Source organism: Trematomus bernacchii, unplaced genomic scaffold, assembly GCF_902827165.1.
Source record: "Trematomus bernacchii unplaced genomic scaffold, fTreBer1.1, whole genome shotgun sequence".
Classification (NCBI taxonomy): Eukaryota; Metazoa; Chordata; class Actinopteri; order Perciformes; family Nototheniidae; genus Trematomus; species Trematomus bernacchii.
This window is the reverse complement of record NW_022987588.1, coordinates 2836776-2856812: the sequence shown is the minus strand read 5'-3', so window position 1 is coordinate 2856812 and position 20037 is coordinate 2836776. Positions and strand designations below refer to the sequence as shown.

General features: G+C 42.1%; 2 protein-coding genes across 2 annotated transcripts; one reads left to right on the top strand and one right to left on the bottom strand.

The window, feature by feature from the left end:
- Window positions 1-5174: 5174 nt before the first annotated feature.
- LOC117481093 (coiled-coil domain-containing protein 173-like) lies at window positions 5175-8471 on the top strand. The gene is made up of 9 exons (XM_034128609.1): window positions 5175-5223; window positions 6030-6238; window positions 6373-6546; window positions 6645-6850; window positions 6934-7090; window positions 7165-7304; window positions 7386-7578; window positions 7801-7965; window positions 8047-8471. The coding sequence occupies exons 1-9, from the start codon at window positions 5175-5177 to the stop codon at window positions 8386-8388; spliced, it is 1635 nt and encodes a 544-aa protein (XP_033984500.1). The 3' UTR covers window positions 8389-8471.
- A 7991-nt stretch (window positions 8472-16462) lies between these two features.
- Window positions 16463-19759, bottom strand: LOC117481295 (coiled-coil domain-containing protein 173-like). The gene is made up of 8 exons (XM_034128931.1): window positions 19711-19759; window positions 18697-18905; window positions 18084-18289; window positions 17844-18000; window positions 17630-17769; window positions 17356-17548; window positions 16969-17133; window positions 16463-16887 (listed from the first exon to the last, which is right to left on the bottom strand). The coding sequence occupies exons 1-8, from the start codon at window positions 19757-19759 to the stop codon at window positions 16546-16548; spliced, it is 1461 nt and encodes a 486-aa protein (XP_033984822.1). The 3' UTR covers window positions 16463-16545.
- Between the last annotated feature and the right edge of the window lie 278 nt (window positions 19760-20037).

Here is a 20037-nt window from a genome sequence, read left to right as displayed (position 1 = left end):
TTGTAGTTTTACTTAAGTAACATTTTGAATGTAGGACTTTTACTTCTAACATAGTATTCCCTACACTCTTGTACGTGTACTTTTACTCAAGTACAAGATGTAACGCATCGCGTCCGGTGTGAACGCAGCATAAGAACTTCTCCCGCTTGGCTCTGGGTACAACCAGAGCCGTATAATAGAATCTATCATATTGCGCTGGATTTCAAAGTAGATGCAGAAGCTGGGGGTGTAGTAGCTCTTGCAGGGGATGTAGCTGTTGGAGCCCCTCCGCTCGACCGCCTCCCACTGGAAGTACCCCCTCCGGAAGGTCGTAGATGTAGAAGTCGCTGTCTCCGGAAAGCACCGGGCACTGCCACTCCCGGGCCAGGGCGGCGATCTCCGGGTCAGCCTCTCCATTAGAGATGGGCGAGTCCTGATTCATCCGGATCATTAACCCGGATCCTAGAAATGAGCTGGTCGTGACGAGTCTCCCCTCTCCATTAACCCGAGTCCTTGAGTCCCACACTTGGTGTGACGTACAAATTAAAACTATAAATTGCGTCACTCGCTACTCTCTTTATAACATGTAAAATCACATTACAACGTACCCCAGTCCATCTACCTACCCTTTAGTAAGTATACAGGATAGCTGCCTGCCAGAAGTTATCGTTTGGCTCAGGGGAGGGGACGCGGATCAGTGAAACTTCCTGCAGACTCGTGGGGACTCAAGAGGAGCCGACGGCTCCTAACCGTAACGGGCCGTCTCCACGGCAGCGTTAAAAAATCTTGAAACGCTTCTGCCCATTCACTTTGAATGGGGTGACGTCACTTTTTTTCGCTTTCGCCGAAATGCATTGTGGGCAGGCGAGCGGAGATTCTCAGGATTTTCAAGATCCAAAGTTGAACAATGTTCAACTTTTGAGGCTGAGGTGGAAGCGTCAGCCAATCAAATCCCGTGTACGCAAATCTGACAGTTCAAGCTCTAGCCAATCAAACGGCGTGTATGCTGGGAGAGAAATACCGCAGGTCATTTCCTCATATTCCAAAAAATGGAGGAGAAATTAGCGGTAGCGAATCAATCACCCGGTGCTTTATGACCAGACCTACCGGGATATAAACCGGAGGAGCCAGGCATGGAGGGAGGTGGCAGAGACAGTGGTAGGTTTTCGCCTGTTTTGGGGAGTTTATATCCAGTTTACTTCGGGCTTTTTTGCTTCGTATGTCGCGGGCGGGAGATTCATGTGATTGGTTGCTCGCAAAAAATCCTCAAGCTTCAGATACGCCCACCTCCAAGATTTTTTTAACGCTGCCGTGGAGACGGCCCGTAATAGCATAGCAGATCCAGCGATCTCGTCATGTGCACGAGCATAGCCCCTCCTCCAGCACCCGGCTCCCGCGCTATGCACTCGCAGACTCGCAGATTCGCAAATCCTGACTCGCTGCAACACACAGCGGATCAGACTCGTGCGGACTCGGAGCCGTAACCATATAGCAGCAGATCCAGAGATCCAGCAGACTCGTCGTCATGTACGAGTCAACAGCAGACTCAGATTCGCAAATCCTGACTCACTGTTCTGCAACACACAGCGGATCAGACTCGTGCGGACTCAGAGCCGTATATAGCAGCAGATCCAGAGATCCAGCAGACTCGTCCTCATGCACGAGTCCACAGCAGACTCAGATTTGCCAAATCGCAAAATAACCCTTTTTTTTGTGATCAACATTTTTTATTAAAGCAAAATACACTGTGTAGCGGAGGTTAATATAACGTCAGTTTAATAGATAGATAGATAGATAGATAGATAGTACTTTATTGATCCCAAATTGGGAAATTGTTGTTACAGCAGCATAAAAGGCATTTTACAATGAAACAAAACTACAAAATATACAAGAATAGAAATAAAATATAAAATATACATGTCGAAATAGAAAATATACATGCAGATAATATATATATATATAAACAAATATATATATATATTCAAAATATATGGAATAATAATATGCTTGTGAAATGCAACAACTTTTCGGTTTCACCGATAGGATTTCTACGGTCTTGGTGATGCTGACTCATATGACTCAAATGACTCGTATGATCCGGATCTCTTCAATGACTGACTCAGAAGACCCTGAGTCCGTAAAAGGATCCGGATTTGCCATCTCTACTCTCCATAGCACTGAGCCACCTGGACGTCCAGCCGCCTCAGCGTCTGTCGGAACACCAGGTTCACCAGCGTCGGTATGATGTCCTCGCGCTGGCCGTCCTGCGCCGCTCGATGCGCTCGTTTGATCCGATCCACTGCTCTCTGCATCACGGTTTCATTCTTCTTTTCTAAGATGTCCGATCCTCCGTTCAGCACTATGTAGGGCGTGATCTGACAGTCTCTGAGCGCTTCAACAAACCTCTCAATAAGGGCCGCGAACGCAGCATACTCCCCGCCGTGATTCTGGTCCAGACCTGAGCAGTCAATAACAGGAAACACAAGGAACACATTGAACACAGCAATACGAAAGCTCTTTTCACACATGCTCTGCAAACCTTCGTGGTGTTAGAGGCCACGTTGTAAACGCCCACCAAAGCAGATTACGTTGATCTTGCATGTAGATTCTGGGCGGTTTTGAAGTCCTAAAAAGATTGGACGGCCGTTCACCGGAGCCTTATCAGCACCGGAGTTCGGTATCGGAGACGGCCTAGATATTAACATTGGTTGTATCGAAGCTAGATTCCTTTTCAATACAATACATTACTGTATAATACGTGATGATGTATGAGTTGATTTACTTCGATCTACTGTACTGTGTACACCACAACAATATTACAAAAAATATACTGCATATCAAAGCAAACTATTGTAAAGGTAAAAGTATGAGTATAAAAAATAAAGAAGTGTAAACATTTACATTATTATTATTATGATTATTTAATATATAAAGACTATATATTATTGAATTACAATTAAGATAATAAGATTATATATACTGTATTTGATCTAAAATATTGATGTTTTTTCGTTATAGTAGCCTGTGAAAACCATAACAAATAAGTGATTAAATGCTACAGTATTCAGCAAACACAACTGCAGAGCTGCAAACATTGCAAACAGACTGGTCTACAACACCCAGTTGTCTTTGTGTATTTGTGAATGAAGCGCCATCTCATGGTTAAATCCTGTAATTGAACAAATGGGGAAATGTCAATAGTATGAAGCTGCAGGGTCGGAGCCAAGCCCCCAGGAAGTGCGCCGGACTCTGATGAAAATATTCGTGCTGGCCAAACGGCAGTACTACACTTCCTTTTGGTTGCCAGGCCCGGAAACACTTTTTCCCATTGACTTACATGGGGAAAGAGTGGTCTGTAAATCGTTGGATAATTTTTTTTAAACTAAATAAACTACCCAGTATGAACACTTGTATAGCCCTTATTAAAAACATTCGTTCCTCAAGTTGTAAAAATGTGCTAATAACGTTATTCTGAGAGTTATTTCCCTCTGCATTATGAACGCGCATCTAACCCACGGGACCGCGCCGCCCGGCACGTTCATGTTACGTGTTCAGCACTACTACATGCGTTTACCTTTACCCATGGATGCACAATAAGAACGGACCCATATCGCCTTACTGCCAGCCCACGGAGCTGTAATAATGGATATATTGCACATGTTTGCTGTAATTCATCATTTGTAAAATATTATACTACATGGGCTGTATGTTTAAATCTTGTACCGTAAATGTTGTATTAAATAAAGTTAATATTACCGACGTCGATTAACGTCACTGTAGCTTCTTATTGCACTAAGAAGCTTATTGCACTGTATATATATATATACATATATATATATATATATATACAGTGCAATAATTCTTTCATGCTAAATGAAGCTCTGTTGCTTGGATATCACTAGATCCTGTTACAGCGTAATATAAAAGTACATAACGATTGATGTGTAAATTAGCATAATTACTAGCTAACCGCTAGCTGCTAACTGCCGCCTCGTTAATATCAAATCTATCATAATAACAAACCATTACCATGCTGTCATGAACGTGCGGTGCTGTTACGTGTACGCAAATTGACGTGCTTGATGTGAACGAGCATTTTGGGGGGCATGGTTAAAGTTGCGCATGCGCTATGAGCGCACATACGGGTACTTCTCAGGCATGCCGGGTAATCTGTGACGTTTCGCTCTATCAAAAGTTGGGCCATTTTATCATCATGCGCGAATGAGCAACTCTCATAGGAATGAATGAGGCCCCGCCTCCCACGCTGTATCCAGTTCTTATTATACATCCATGGTCGGAGCATGGATGTATGACGCAGCCTACACACGGCGGCGTGCGTTGCCGCTTGGCGGTGGGCGTGTCTTGAGCTTGGGGAGTTAACGCGAGCAACGCGACCAACAACCAATCACATGAATCTCCCGTGTCTCCCCCGGGTAAAAAGGCTTTAAAAAGGCTCCCGTGTATGAATCTCACCATAGACATTCATGTCTAAAAAGCGATTTTTAATTAATGTCTATGGTGCTATTTTATGCAACATTTGTCAGAATGTCACAGTCGTACTAGTACATATTTTTTTAACACTAGATTTTACAAAACAGATGATTTGATTGTATGCTGATGAATCTGTATGAGTATTGGTACAGCAGTTGTTTGAGTGGGTAGGCCTACAGTATATCTGTGTCATTGAATTGTGAAGGGGTGTTTCCCTGTCTCCATTACCCTGAACAGGAGAACAACAGTAAGAGCAAAGCAGTTCTGGAGTCTAGATTGAACATTAATTTGTTTGACTAATCTGCATTTACAGATGTCCTACCACTCAATTCAATTAGTAAACTGTTGAAGTCATATGTGTCCAATTGTATTGTGTTTCCCGATTATCCATGACAGCTTGAGCAAGTCATATTTTCCTAAAAATATATTTTGCATGATTTTAAAAGTACAAAGGGGTAAACATTTTTGGCCATATTTCTATGACATTGATGTGTGTGATGTTACATGTTGGGGTCCCACAGCGCCATCTGGTGTCCATCAGCTGAAATGCTTCTGATTAGTTCAGCCGTTGCCTGGATACACCGCAACAACAAATGCGGACACTGAACCAGAGCCGTTTGTAATCTGAATTTAACACTAGCTACAGAATCATTTCAACATTCAATTGAGTAGTGTTTTTTTTAGGTTATAGATATCGAGTACCAATGGCATCGGTGGTCCAGCACGGCCGAAGAACAGGCTCCAGTAAGAGAGGTGAGAGTTTATCTACTTTTACAAAAGGTATCTAACCTAACGCTGTCTGTCACGGCTAAAAATAAGTTTTTCAAGGAGAGAGCAGTCTTGAAATACTGACCTTAAACTCAATACAGAACATTTGGAGGGCCTTGGAGAACATGTTGTTTAGTTATATATTGCATCCATCCAAAGGCATGCCCAAACTTCTTTCCAGAAAACAACTTCCTGTAGATTGATAGAGAACTGCACAGTGCTATTTTTTGCATGCATTTATATCTCATACATGCAAGGCCTGAGCCAGGATTTTAAATCCCAGAGTGCAACCTCCCCCATGAAGCAAATAACCAACAAGACAAGCCTGTGAAATGTTATTATTGTATTTGCCCACTTATTATAACTTTAAGAGTTCTGTATTGGTCTGTGTAATAATTGCTATTTTAAAGCTGTTTTAACAATCACTTGATATATTTCTGGTAGAGAAATAGAAACACCACACAACACACCTAAATTGGGACAACATGTCATTTAGCAGCAATACATAAATAACTTGAATCAGATTATTAGTTTTTACAGGGCCTACCTCATTTTCATCATCTCCATAAATAATATCATTACAAAATCTGCTATTTAATTCCTTGTGTAATGACAGAATGTAACTTTAACTTGGAAGAAATAAATATGCATATCATTCTGGAGAAAAGCTTTTACTGGAATATGTGACTATTTTAAAGTATGAATCAGCAATGTACTCAACTATCCATACTCCACAAAGGGGATGGTGCTTGAATATAATTCTAGTTTTATTTCTACATTTGTTTTATTAGTATCTTCAGCTGAGGAACCCAGCAGGATGATCGAACCCCCAGACCTCCGACAGGTCACTGTCTTAAGCAAACGAGATTGGCAGAGGATTCAAGATGAAGTGAACCGGGTTAATAAAGACAAAGATAATATGAAGGAGGCAGCCAAACAGAGAGAGGCCCTGCATTTGCAGTCAACGGAGGTGGTGAAACTCTGGTCCAATACCATCGCTGTAAGTTTCCTGTACAGATGTTTCAAAGATTTTATTTGCTGTATTACATTTTGACCTGCTTATTATGTTGCACAGCAAAAGCACAGCCTACTACAGTAGAGAAAAAGTTCAATACACTGTATTGTTTTTTAAAGGGTCAAAGGCAAAAAAAGTTAGAGGCAAAGAAGAACCGTGAGGAGGCTGAGGAGGAAAAAAGGAAAATGATTGATCAAGAAGAGGCCAAATTTCAGCAGCAGCAGCGTGAAGAGGCCATTGAAAAAGCCAAGACTCAGCTCTATTATGAAACCAACCGTATTAAAGGACTACACGTTAGTATCGCATGAGAAATATTGTGTCACCTGTACATGTTTGGCTATACAGTATGTTGATGTTTTGGGATAATTAATGATTGTTACCTCTTCCACAGCGTGCCCTCGTGCTGACTGAGGTGCTCAAGGAGAGGGAGGCGCAGATTGAACTGAAGCAAAAGATCAAGAGTGCCTCCAAAGCTGTCGACAAAGAACTTCTGGATCTGGAAAAGACCGATATTGATGAAGCTTTGAGACAGGAGCAGGAGAAAGCACATCGGAAAAAGCTGGAGGGACAGGCTGTGGTAGGGGACCTGAAAAACCAGTAAGTCTCACATCAGACAAATTATAGGCATTCCAAAGATATGCAAACACATGCAACATGAGAAAATGATACCTGTTCTTTAGGATGAAGGAACGTGAGCAAGTGAGAGAGCGTGAGAAGATCGAGAACAGGAAGGACGGAGAGGAAGCCCAACGCCTTTTAGAACTCCACCATTTGGAGCAAAACATGGAAGAAGAAAGACAAGCAAAGCTGAGGAGAAACCTTATGCACGGTCACCTGGTAGGGCCTTAGCTGCACAGGTCATCTAGTATTTTTATAATTTATGACACCTAATGTTTAATCTGTATATGCAGGAACACGTCGCCAACAGTGACCTCATAAGAGCAACAAATGCAAAGAAGCAGGAGGCTGAAGAGGAGCAAAGAAAACTGTTCCTCTCTTCCAGACAAAAAATTATAAAGTTACGGAAAGAAAAAGAAAAGCAATTGTTCAGGTAAGACCCGGGCAAAACATCTCAAGTGATACAGTTGCAGTTGGATCCTTTGTGTATTAAGACGTGTGACGCGTTTTTCAGTGAGGCCCAGATGCGAAGAGAGTGGACCATGAACAAGCTGACTGTCACTCAGCAGGAGAAAACTGACGACGAGGAGCAGAGGATCGCAAAGGCTGTCGCTGAGCAGGATGAAAAACTGGCACAAAGGAAGAGAGAGGAGGATGAGAAGAAGGCGGCCATGTTGGAGTCAATAACTGCACACAGGGAATTCATGGTAACACAAGTTCAGATATTGCACCTGCAAAATACTACGGTTGCATTGAAGCTCTTTATAAAGTAGTTAATACTAATAATAAGGACATATTATGCTTATTTTCAGGTTCATACATGTAACTTCGGTTTCTACCAAAACATGTTTAAATGCAGCAAATATGTCAGGACCGGCCCTACATGTAACAAAAGGTTCTCACCTGTTTCACAAACTGTGTTTCCCTAGCAAGAAAACAAGGAGCAGAAGGACAAAACAACCAAACAAAGCATGATGGGCACACTTAAGGCCATGAAAGAGGCCGACAGAATATTTGAAGAGAAACAAAAAATGAAGGCTCAGAAGATCAAAGCAGATGGAAGAAATGCACATGAGTTCAATGCTACAGAAATGGTAATGTTAAAACTATCTCCTCCACACCATTACATGATTCATAGCCCTTTTTAACATGTCCCCTTCATCCTCCAAATATAGGCTAAAAAAGGTGCCAAGCTCCAGCAGCAGAAAAAAGAGGAGCAAGAGTTTCAGGAGGACTACGCAGAGGTCATTGCTAAAGAAGAACACCTGTTTCAACAATACTCTCACGACCTCATCAACGCAGCGGCTGGGGCTCAGCGAAATGTGTTTCCTCTCTCCAAAGCGGCAGGGCAAGGGATCGGAGGAGGGCTCGGTCCTACTTCTTGCTACCTCGTTCAGGACAACACTGGGGCTCAAATGCCCAAATATGTCTCTGGTGCCACCCAGGACATTAAAAGGCTTAATGAGGCACAAAATATTCTTCAAGCCAAGATGAGACTTGGGTTCACATGGTCATAGGTCTCTACTAGCTGCCAATTCTGTTTTAAAGTTTTGAACTCAGTGATTGTTTTGATAACATCAATAAAATGTTTTTGACTGAGGCTGTGTGTGAAATCCCTCCCTACTGCTTAAGTAGACTCAATAGTGTAGTGATTGGACACTTATGATTAGCCATATTTAGTCATCAGTTTCAGCGCTACTGTCGCACGATTTTGAAATTTAGAGAAGACGCATTGCATTGTGGGATTGAAATCCAGGTGGGTGTCCAGTACATGGATGTATAATAAGAACCAGGAAGAAAGGAAAGGAAAAGGAAGGTCCAGTATAGAGTGGCGAAGTCCCTCCCCTTCCGGTGGACCTCCATGGGACCTTATTTTGGAAAAACTATGTATTGAAGTCAATGGAGAGAGAAAGATTATCTTTCGATCCCGTTTGAATTGTGCCACGAATTACACATATGATGTTTGTCAATTTAAAAGATAATTTTGCAAGTCAAAAAAAATAAAATGTGTCGTAAAACTGTGTAGTAACACATTTGTTTGTGTGAAACGCTCAATGAACTACATCTCTGGTCAACCACACACGTCACCAAGATGGCTGTCACTACTGTCTTGTCAACAAAACGATTGACTACCCTCACTATCACCACAATGAAACACGTCCAGAAGAATGTCATGCAAAGCTGCCTGCCTGCCTTCCTTTGATTCTCTCTGAACTGCCTGGTCTTTTTCATTTCAACCATTTGTGCAGATAGCATGAAGTCGAAAAGATCGCCGATCGCCGATGCTACCGTTAGCGTTAGCATTTCTCCCCCGGGCTTACATTGTGTATTATAGAATGATCACACCGGTGACAGTACTCTTCAAAGGGTTCACGAAATATGACTACTACTCTTACTGTTTAACATTTTGGGTTACTTAATGTTACTTCATGTTAAGGCTAATAAAAATGACATGGCTGTAATGTTAACTAACGTGCTAGCTAGTAGCTAGGTAGCTAACTTGATCAAGCCACTCCTGGTCCTTTCATCAGACGGGAAGCAAAAGAACGAGCAAGACCCATTGCTGGTTTGATAACAACCTGGTACGAAGCACACAGGCATCTTGTTAAAGTTATCTTATCTTAGCCAGCGCCATATAGATAGATTCTATCTATATGGCGCTGATCTTAGCTATCTCTTAGTGGAGGAAAACAATTGTGACATCACTTACGCGACTCTGGGATTTGTAGTCTTTCTAGTTGCGTATTTTTCATAGTCTTATATTTCAACAGTTTTACGACAAACTGTGACTTTTTTGACATGGAAATTATTTTTTAAGATTGACAAACATCATATGTGTAATTCATGGCACAATTCAAACGGGATCAAAAGATAAGTTTTCTCTCTCCATTGACTTCAATACATTATTTTTCCGAAATAAGGTCCCATGGACCGGAAGTAGATGGGCGTGACTTCGCCACTCGAAGACAGGCAGTTGTACCTACAGTCTATGGTTGTACCCAGCGTTCACACCAAGTACTTTCCTGTACTTAGTTCCGCCACTAAGAGCCCCGGCGCTTTTAACCCCAGGGCACTTAGTACAGATCGCGTTCACACCGGAGTACTTTTCCCTGAGGGAAGATTACGCAAATGAGCCGCTGACGTCACTTCTTCTTCTTCTGCTTTGGCTTTACTGGCAGGCCACAAACCACTTCACGGCGAGTACAGTAGGTGGCGGTATGCACCTTAAAGTTGTTTGCAATCCGCTGCAAAACAAGAGAAGAAGAAGAAGAAAAACTTCCCGCGTATACTGCGACGCCCACCCACTCGCTGTACATTAGGCGTCTGTTGTTTACCTTCCGACCTCAGACATGATGGAGATGGAGTCGACTGAAGTTGTGCTGTTTGTGCTCATGTTATACAGCTTTGTAACTTCGTTAATGCGGCCTGAGCCAGAGCCTGAGCCTATTATGGCGCGTTTCCACTACACGGCCTCGCTCTGCCCCGCTCGGTATGGCTGGGCCTCGTTAGGACTGGCTCACTTTATGGCGCATTTCCATTACAGTTTAGGAACTGGGGTAGTATCTATAGTAACGCAGTGTAGGCGGAGCCGTGACGTGATCTTCAGAGAACCCCAGAAAAACAACACAGCCGTTAGCTGTTAGCACTCAGAGCTCACAGCTCCTCATATATGTTCAGAAACTAGACAAAAGTTAAACAAGTACAAACCAGAGACTGCCTGTGTCATGGCGAATACAGTCGCTGCTTTATTTATGTCTGTATAGGCCGTTGTTGTGAGTGTGGACGGTCGGAGCATATACTGCGTTAGCTTAGCCAATCTCCATTTAGAAAACACGCATTTTAAAAGGTTTTTCGCCTGCCGTCTGTCTGCAGACTTGACAAAGCATTAATTCATGGTTTTTACTAACCGGTATCAGTATGTTGTTACTTCGGCATCATTTTGAAACGTGTATTACAATTAAATCACGGTCAAATATGTCCATCTTGTTGTAGTTGTAGCCCCCTTGCCAGCGATGCTCTCTCTAGTTTAGCATACTCAGCCCGACTCAGCCTCGTTGTCTCTGGCCCTAGACCCACGATTTTATGAGGCCAGAAAAACTGTGAATTAGGACCCGCCGGCCGGTACTAGGCCAAGTGGAAACGCAACCAAAGACGGGCCACTGACGTCACAGCCCTCTTAAACCGTGCTCCGCGCTGTAGTGGAAACGCGCCATTAGGCGTCCGACACAAATCCGGAGCCGCCACACGTCGAATGCTATAATCGCAACGTTTCTTCAGCATCAAAGGCAGTTTAAAAGCCTTAGGAAAAGCATTGGCCGACGGAAAGCACACATGACTGCCATGTTTCACCGTAGGATGGCTGATGACGATGAGCGTTTTCACGCCCTAAGAACAGCAATGGTAAGTTCAGTAAATTATTAATACTATCTAATGTAGGATTTGTGGAGTTATGTAGAGCTAATTTGCGCCTTTGTATGTGTTCCAGATATGCAAATACTACGGGACGCGTCGTGTCCCGCGCTCTCTCTGGGTGAACAATAGAACCTCGGCCTGGTGGGAGAATGTGGTGCCAACGTACACCGATGTGCAGTGGATCCAAGATTTCCGAATGTCCAAGCACTCTTTCCAATACCTCTGTAGTCGCCTGGAAGCAACGTTGGGAAGAAGCGACACCAACTTCCGGGAGTGTGTCCCTGTGGCTAAAAAAATCGCCATAGCACTGTGGAAACTTGCGACCAACTCTGAGTACAGGACCATCTCTCATTTGTTTGGAGTCGGCAGATCTACAGTGTGTTACTGTGTGCACGAGTTCTGCTCCTCTGTTGTGAGCATACTCCTTTGTGAGTTCATGCCATGGCCGAATGCTGAGAAGTTAGAGGAGATGGCGTTATTTTTTTAGCGCAGATGGGGTGTGCCACAGTGTGTAGGTGCAGTAGATGGATCACACATCCCCATTCTGAGACCAGAGGAATACCACAACGAGTATTTCAACCGCAAAGGCTGGCACTCGCTCGTCCTGCAGTGTGTTGTGGATGGGAGAGGCCTCTTTTGGAATGTTTTTGTTGGCTTACCAGGTAGCATGCATGATAGCAGAGTGTTTGGCATGTCATCACTGTGTAGTTTTGTGGATAAGGGTGGTCTACTTCCTCATGTAACAAAGAATATTGGTGGACATGATGTGGGTTACTATATCCTTGGTGACTCAGCCTACACCCTGCAAAGATGGCTGATGAAACCTTTCCAAGGAAGGCTCACACCCGAGCAACTTGTGTACAATCACAAAACAAGCCGAGCACGAGTGGTGGTGGAGAACGCTTTTGGCAGACTGAAGGGCAGGTGGCGGTGCTTGATGAAAAGAAACAACTGCAAGATGGACAAGATCAAAATCCAGGTGGCAACATGTTGCGTATTACATAACCTTTGTGAAAGTAATGATGATGAGTACAGGGACGAATGGACTGCCTTACCGGCGACCCAGCTTGATGGGCCAGCGCCAGCCATTGCCGAGGCTGGGGGGCAAGACACACGCACAGCCCTTATGAGGCATCTGAACAGCGTGTAAATTGTACATTGTAAACAATAAATGTAAACATTGACAATAAAGCTGATCATTTGTACAGTGCTTTTGTTTCTCTCTTTCATTTTGCAGTCAAGACAGGCAACATTACAATAGTGTAATAGTAGCCAAAACTAACATACATGTTAGTAACTAAAGTGTCAGTTGTACATGTCAGTAAACATTGTCAATATAAAATAAAGTGTCAGTTGTACTATATAATAACAGTAATAACAATATAAAATAAGGATCTGTTTAATCGCCATGTCGGTTTTCTTTATTGCACTCTCAAGACATAACATGAAATAGAACAATTTTTATGTCGTAACTCTTCTATTATACGGCTCTGCTGTCAACAAATCTTGAAAACGGAGACGAGGGGAATGTAGAAATCGGTAAATAACTTCAGAAATGTATTGATAATTGTTCTGCTTTTTAATGTAAACTTGAATTCATAGTAAACTAGCTGCTTTTGAGCACTTTACTTTTTACATGGGCCATTTTGAATGTGACGTGACTGTATTCAAACTAAGTCACCATCTACCCCTAGTTTCATTTGGTGCATCAGTCTTTATTTTGCCCTATGATGATACTAACCTAGCATTCACAACCCTAGTTTTTTTATGGTTTCATTTTGGAAATAAAAACATAAAAAATGGAAACATACATGTTATGTTTGGCCCATAGTGGACTCCATGTTGTGTTGTGTGAAATGGGGGGGAATTAAAAGTTTAGGTCAAATATTTAAAATGATATAAATTATCATATTTGTGTATGTGCCACTGCCATTCCTCCACAAGGTTGCAACATTGATGATAAATAAATGACAAATAAAGCTTTGCCAGTTTATAACCGATGAAACATGATGGTATCAGAATAATCACTTACATGTGATGTATAGGATGCTACACAGGTCACAAAAGATAAAGTGTCAGAAATAAGCAAGATACAGGATCTGTTTAATCGCCATGTCGGTTTTCTTTATTGCACTCTCAAGACATAACATGAAATAGAACAATTTTTAATGTAAATAAAGTGTCAGTTGGACATGTCAGTAAACATTATATATAAAATAAAGTGATAACAGTAATAACAATATAAAATAAAACTGTCCCAGGTGTGGGGATAGTCTCAGCAGCATACACACCTTAGAGCAAAGTTGTGTGTCGTGTGTCAGTATTAACAAAAACTATACCAAATAAACTAAACTTAACTAAACTATGCCTAAACTAGGCATAGGCTCAGCAGCAGACATTAACAGTGGCCACTAAAGGGAGGAAGACCTGTTGGCTGTCACTAGCTGGGAAAGCACTTCCAGAAACCCAGTGTTAAATGCAGCTTGTCGCTCATCCTGCCGCAGCGCCCACACTTCATCCTGGTGCTGCTGGCGCTCCATCTGCTGCTGGAACAGTTCTGCCTGGCGCTCCATCGAGGTGAGCATTTTGGCCTCCGTTTCCTGGGCCTGGGTGAACTGCACCACCTGATCTCCGCGCAGCGACTCATTCACCACGGCACGCCGGTCCTCCAACGCCTGGACATCGGTGTACGTTGGCACCACGTTCTCCCACCAGGCCGAGGTTCTATTGTTCACCCAGAGAGAGCGCGGGACACGACGCGTCCCGTAGTATTTGCATATCTGGAACACATACAAAGGCGCAAATTAGCTCTACATAACTCCACAAATCCTACATTAGATAGTATTAATAATTTACTGAACTTACCATTGCTGTTCTTAGGGCGTGAAAACGCTCATCGTCATCAGCCATCCTACGGTGAAACATGGCAGTCATGTGTGCTTTCCGTCGGCCAATCCTTTTCCTAAGGCTTTTAAACTGCCTTTGATGCTGAAGAAACTTTGCGATTATAGCATTCGACGTGTGGCGGCTCCGGATTTGTGTCGGACGCCTAATAGGCTCTGGCTCAGGCCGCATTAACGAAGTTACAAAGCTGTATAACATGAGCACAAACAGCACAACTTCAGTCGACTCCATCTCCATCATGTCTGAGGTCGGAAGGTAAACAACAGACAGTATACGCGGGAAGTTTTTCTTCTTCTTCTTCTTGTCTTGTTTTGTAGCGGATTGCAAACAACTTTAAGGTGCATACCGCCACCTTACTGTACTCGCCGTGAAGTGGTTTGTGGCCTGCCAGTAAAGCCAAAGCAGAAGAAGAAGAAGTGACGTCAGTGTATGGGCATAGATATGTCTCATAATTATTTGTGTGAACATACAAATTATTTGTGTGTAAATATGTGATTTGGAAATGTAAAACACAATCCACAAATGCATTTAAAAGATTTGCAAACTCACAAATAAATTTGCAAATGTAAAACGGATCTGCAAATACGCTAAATATGTTCACAAATAAAAAAAAGATCTGTGAATATCTCTTTAACATTTACAACTTTCGATCAGGCATTTGTGAATCCATTTTGTATTTGTCGACCAAAAATGCGCTTGTGGATCTCAACTCTCTGCTCGTGGATCTCAAATTTCTGCTTGTGGATCGTCTTTTTACACACACGGAATTTTGAGACAAACTTTCCTCTGGTCTCAGCTAAAATCTACTCGTGTAACTCCGTTATTTTCGGAAACCACGTGATGGCCTGCTGATGACGACATTTCCGCATGATTTCAAAGTAAGAGCATGATGGCTTGTTTAATGCTCTGTTTTTTTATTATAATGAACAGCGAAACGTTAGATGCATTCTTTATCACCATCATCATCATCATCATCATGTTATGGTGATACAGTTAGTTTGTGTTAGTTTATTGGTTCAATACAGCATATATCGAGCACTTTCGTAGGCATTGATGTTGAAGTACAGGCTACCCCACTTCGGGTCCCGGGGGAGCAGCTGGCAGCGAAGCAGCCCAGAGGAAACTCTTTCTTCATTGTTTTTTGTGTATTCAGTCAAAGTTACAAAGCACTTCACATTTTATTAATCGGCCTAATTTTACCTTACCAGACAGATAGATGGATAGATATAGACAGACAGACAGACAGATAAATAGATGGATATCATAGATGGATATCATAGATAGATAGACAGACAGACAGACAGATAGATAGATAGATAGATAGATAGATAGATAGATAGATAGATAGATAGATAGATAGATAGATAGATAGACAAATAGATATCATTTAGATACTTCATTCATCCCAAATTGTGAAATGTGTGGAAACAAGTATAAACATAATAACATGAAACACAAATGAAAGCAATAGACAGGAATATATGCATATACAGTAGAAAGGACACGATGAATATTATAACATTTAATGTAGCCTTACTATGAAGGCTGACCTAAATACGGTGCTTTTCTACAGATTACTTTATTACTGCACTGGTAATCGGCGATCTTTTCTACTTCATGCTATCTGCACAAATGGTTGAAATGAAAAAGACCAGGCAGTTCAGAGAGAATCAAAGGAAGGCAGGCAGGCAGCTTTGCATGACATTCTTCTGGACGTGTTTCATTGTGGTGATAGTGAGGGTAGTCAATCGTTTTGTTGACAAGACAGTAGTGACAGCCATCTTGGTGACGTGTGTGGTTGACCAGAGATGTAGTTCATTGAGCGTTTCACACAAACAAATGTGTTACTACACAGTTTTACGACACATTTTATTTTTTTTGACTTGCAAAATTATCTTTTAAATTGACAAACATCATATGTGTAATTCGTGGCACAATTCAAACGGGATCGAAAGATAATCTTTCTCTCTCCATTGACTTCAATACATAGTTTTTTCCAAAATAAGGTCCCATGGAGGTCCACCGGAAGGGGAGGGACTTCGCCACTCTATACTGGACCTTCCTTTTCCTTTCCTTTCTTCCTGGTTCTTATTATACATCCATGTACTGGACACCCACCTGGATTTCAATCCCACAATGCAATGCGTCTTCTCTAAATTTCAAAATCGTGCGACAGTAGCGCTGAAACTGATGACTAAATATGGCTAATCATAAGTGTCCAATCACTACACTATTGAGTCTACTTAAGCAGTAGGGAGGGATTTCACACACAGCCTCAGTCAAAAACATTTTATTGATGTTATCAAAACAATCACTGAGTTCAAAACTTTAAAACAGAATTGGCAGCTAGTAGAGACCTATGACCATGTGAACCCAAGTCTCATCTTGGCTTGAAGAATATTTTGTGCCTCATTAAGCCTTTTAATGTCCTGGGTGGCACCAGAGACATATTTGGGCATTTGAGCCCCAGTGTTGTCCTGAACGAGGTAGCAAGAAGTAGGACCGAGCCCTCCTCCGATCCCTTGCCCTGCCGCTTTGGAGAGAGGAAACACATTTCGCTGAGCCCCAGCCGCTGCGTTGATGAGGTCGTGAGAGTATTGTTGAAACAGGTGTTCTTCTTTAGCAATGACCTCTGCGTAGTCCTCCTGAAACTCTTGCTCCTCTTTTTTCTGCTGCTGGAGCTTGGCACCTTTTTTAGCCTATATTTGGAGGATGAAGGGGACATGTTAAAAAGGGCTATGAATCATGTAATGGTGTGGAGGAGATAGTTTTAACATTACCATTTCTGTAGCATTGAACTCATGTGCATTTCTTCCATCTGCTTTGATCTTCTGAGCCTTCATTTTTTGTTTCTCTTCAAATATTCTGTCGGCCTCTTTCATGGCCTTAAGTGTGCCCATCATGCTTTGTTTGGTTGTTTTGTCCTTCTGCTCCTTGTTTTCTTGCTAGGGAAACACAGTTTGTGAAACAGGTGAGAACCTTTTGTTACATGTAGGGCCGGTCCTGACATATTTGCTGCATTTAAACATGTTTTGGTAGAAACCGAAGTTACATGTATGAACCTGAAAATAAGCATAATATGTCCTTATTATTAGTATTAACTACTTTATAAAGAGCTTCAATGCAACCGTAGTATTTTGCAGGTGCAATATCTGAACTTGTGTTACCATGAATTCCCTGTGTGCAGTTATTGACTCCAACATGGCCGCCTTCTTCTCATCCTCCTCTCTCTTCCTTTGTGCCAGTTTTTCATCCTGCTCAGCGACAGCCTTTGCGATCCTCTGCTCCTCGTCGTCAGTTTTCTCCTGCTGAGTGACAGTCAGCTTGTTCATGGTCCACTCTCTTCGCATCTGGGCCTCACTGAAAAACGCGTCACACGTCTTAATACACAAAGGATCCAACTGCAACTGTATCACTTGAGATGTTTTGCCCGGGTCTTACCTGAACAATTGCTTTTCTTTTTCTTTCCGTAACTTTATAATTTTTTGTCTGGAAGAGAGGAACAGTTTTCTTTGCTCCTCTTCAGCCTCCTGCTTCTTTGCATTTGTTGCTCTTATGAGGTCACTGTTGGCGACGTGTTCCTGCATATACAGATTAAACATTAGGTGTCATAAATTATAAAAATACTAGATGACCTGTGCAGCTAAGGCCCTACCAGGTGACCGTGCATAAGGTTTCTCCTCAGCTTTGCTTGTCTTTCTTCTTCCATGTTTTGCTCCAAATGGTGGAGTTCTAAAAGGCGTTGGGCTTCCTCTCCGTCCTTCCTGTTCTCGATCTTCTCACGCTCTCTCACTTGCTCACGTTCCTTCATCCTAAAGAACAGGTATCATTTTCTCATGTTGCATGTGTTTGCATATCTTTGGAATGCCTATAATTTGTCTGATGTGAGACTTACTGGTTTTTCAGGTCCCCTACCACAGCCTGTCCCTCCAGCTTTTTCCGATGTGCTTTCTCCTGCTCCTGTCTCAAAGCTTCATCAATATCGGTCTTTTCCAGATCCAGAAGTTCTTTGTCGACAGCTTTGGAGGCACTCTTGATCTTTTGCTTCAGTTCAATCTGCGCCTCCCTCTCCTTGAGCACCTCAGTCAGCACGAGGGCACGCTGTGGAAGAGGTAACAATCATTAATTATCCCAAAACATCAACATACTGTATAGCCAAACATGTACAGGTGACACAATATTTCTCATGCGATACTAACGTGTAGTCCTTTAATACGGTTGGTTTCATAATAGAGCTGATTCTTGGCTTTTTCAATGGCCTCTTCACGCTGCTGCTGCTGAAATTTGGCCTCTTCTTGATCAATCATTTTCCTTTTTTCCTCCTCAGCCTCCTCACGGTTCTTCTTTGCCTCTAACTTTTTTTTGCCTTTGACCCTTTAAAAAACAATACAGTGTATTGAACTTTTTCTCTACTGTAGTAGGCTGTGCTTTTGCTGTGCAACATAATAAGCAGGTCAAAATGTAATACAGCAAATAAAATCTTTGAAACATCTGTACAGGAAACTTACAGCGATGGTATTGGACCAGAGTTTCACCACCTCCGTTGACTGCAAATGCAGGGCCTCTCTCTGTTTGGCTGCCTCCTTCATATTATCTTTGTCTTTATTAACCCGGTTCACTTCATCTTGAATCCTCTGCCAATCTCGTTTGCTTAAGACAGTGACCTGTCGGAGGTCTGGGGGTTCGATCATCCTGCTGGGTTCCTCAGCTGAAGATACTAATAAAACAAATGTAGAAATAAAACTAGAATTATATTCAAGCACCATCCCCTTTGTGGAGTATGGATAGTTGAGTACATTGCTGATTCATACTTTAAAATAGTCACATATTCCAGTAAAAGCTTTTCTCCAGAATGATATGCATATTTATTCTTCCAAGTTAAAGTTACATTCTGTCATTACACAAGTAATTAAATAGCAGATGTTGTAATGATATTATTTATGGAGATGATGAAAATGAGGTAGGCCCTGTAAAAATTAATAATCTGATTCAAGTTATTTATGTATTGCTGCTAAATGACATGTTGTCCCAATTTAGGTGTGTTGTGTGGTGTTTCTATTTCTCTACCAGAAATATATCAAGTGATTGTTAAAACAGCTTTAAAATAGCAATTATTACACAGACCAATACAGAACTCTTAAAGTTATAATAAGTGGGCAAATACAATAATAACATTTCACAGGCTTGTCTTGTTGGTTATTTGCTTCATGGGGGAGGTTGCACTCTGGGATTTAAAATCCTGGCTCAGGCCTTGCATGTATGAGATATAAATGCATGCAAAAAATAGCACTGTGCAGTTCTCTATCAATCTACAGGAAGTTGTTTTCTGGCAAGAAGTTTGGGCATGCCTTTGGATGGATGCAATATATAACTAAACAACATGTTCTCCAAGGCCCTCCAAATGTTCTGTATTGAGTTTAAGGTCAGTATTTCAAGACTGCTCTCTCCTTGAAAAACTTATTTTTAGCCGTGACAGACAGCGTTAGGTTAGATACCTTTTGTAAAAGTAGATAAACTCTCACCTCTCTTACTGGAGCCTGTTCTTCGGCCGTGCTGGACCACCGATGCCATTGGTACTCGATATCTATAACCTCAAAAAAACACTGAATGTTGAAATGATTCTGTAGCTAGTGTTACATTCAGATTACAAACGGCTCTGGTTCAGTGTCCGCATTTGTTGTTGCGGTGTATCCAGGCAACGGCTGAACTAATCAGAAGCATTTCAGCTGATGGACACCAGATGGCGCTGTGGGACCCCAACATGTAACATCACACACATCAATGTCATAGAAATATGGCCAAAAATGTTTACCCCTTTGTACTTAAATCATGCAAAATATATTTTTAGG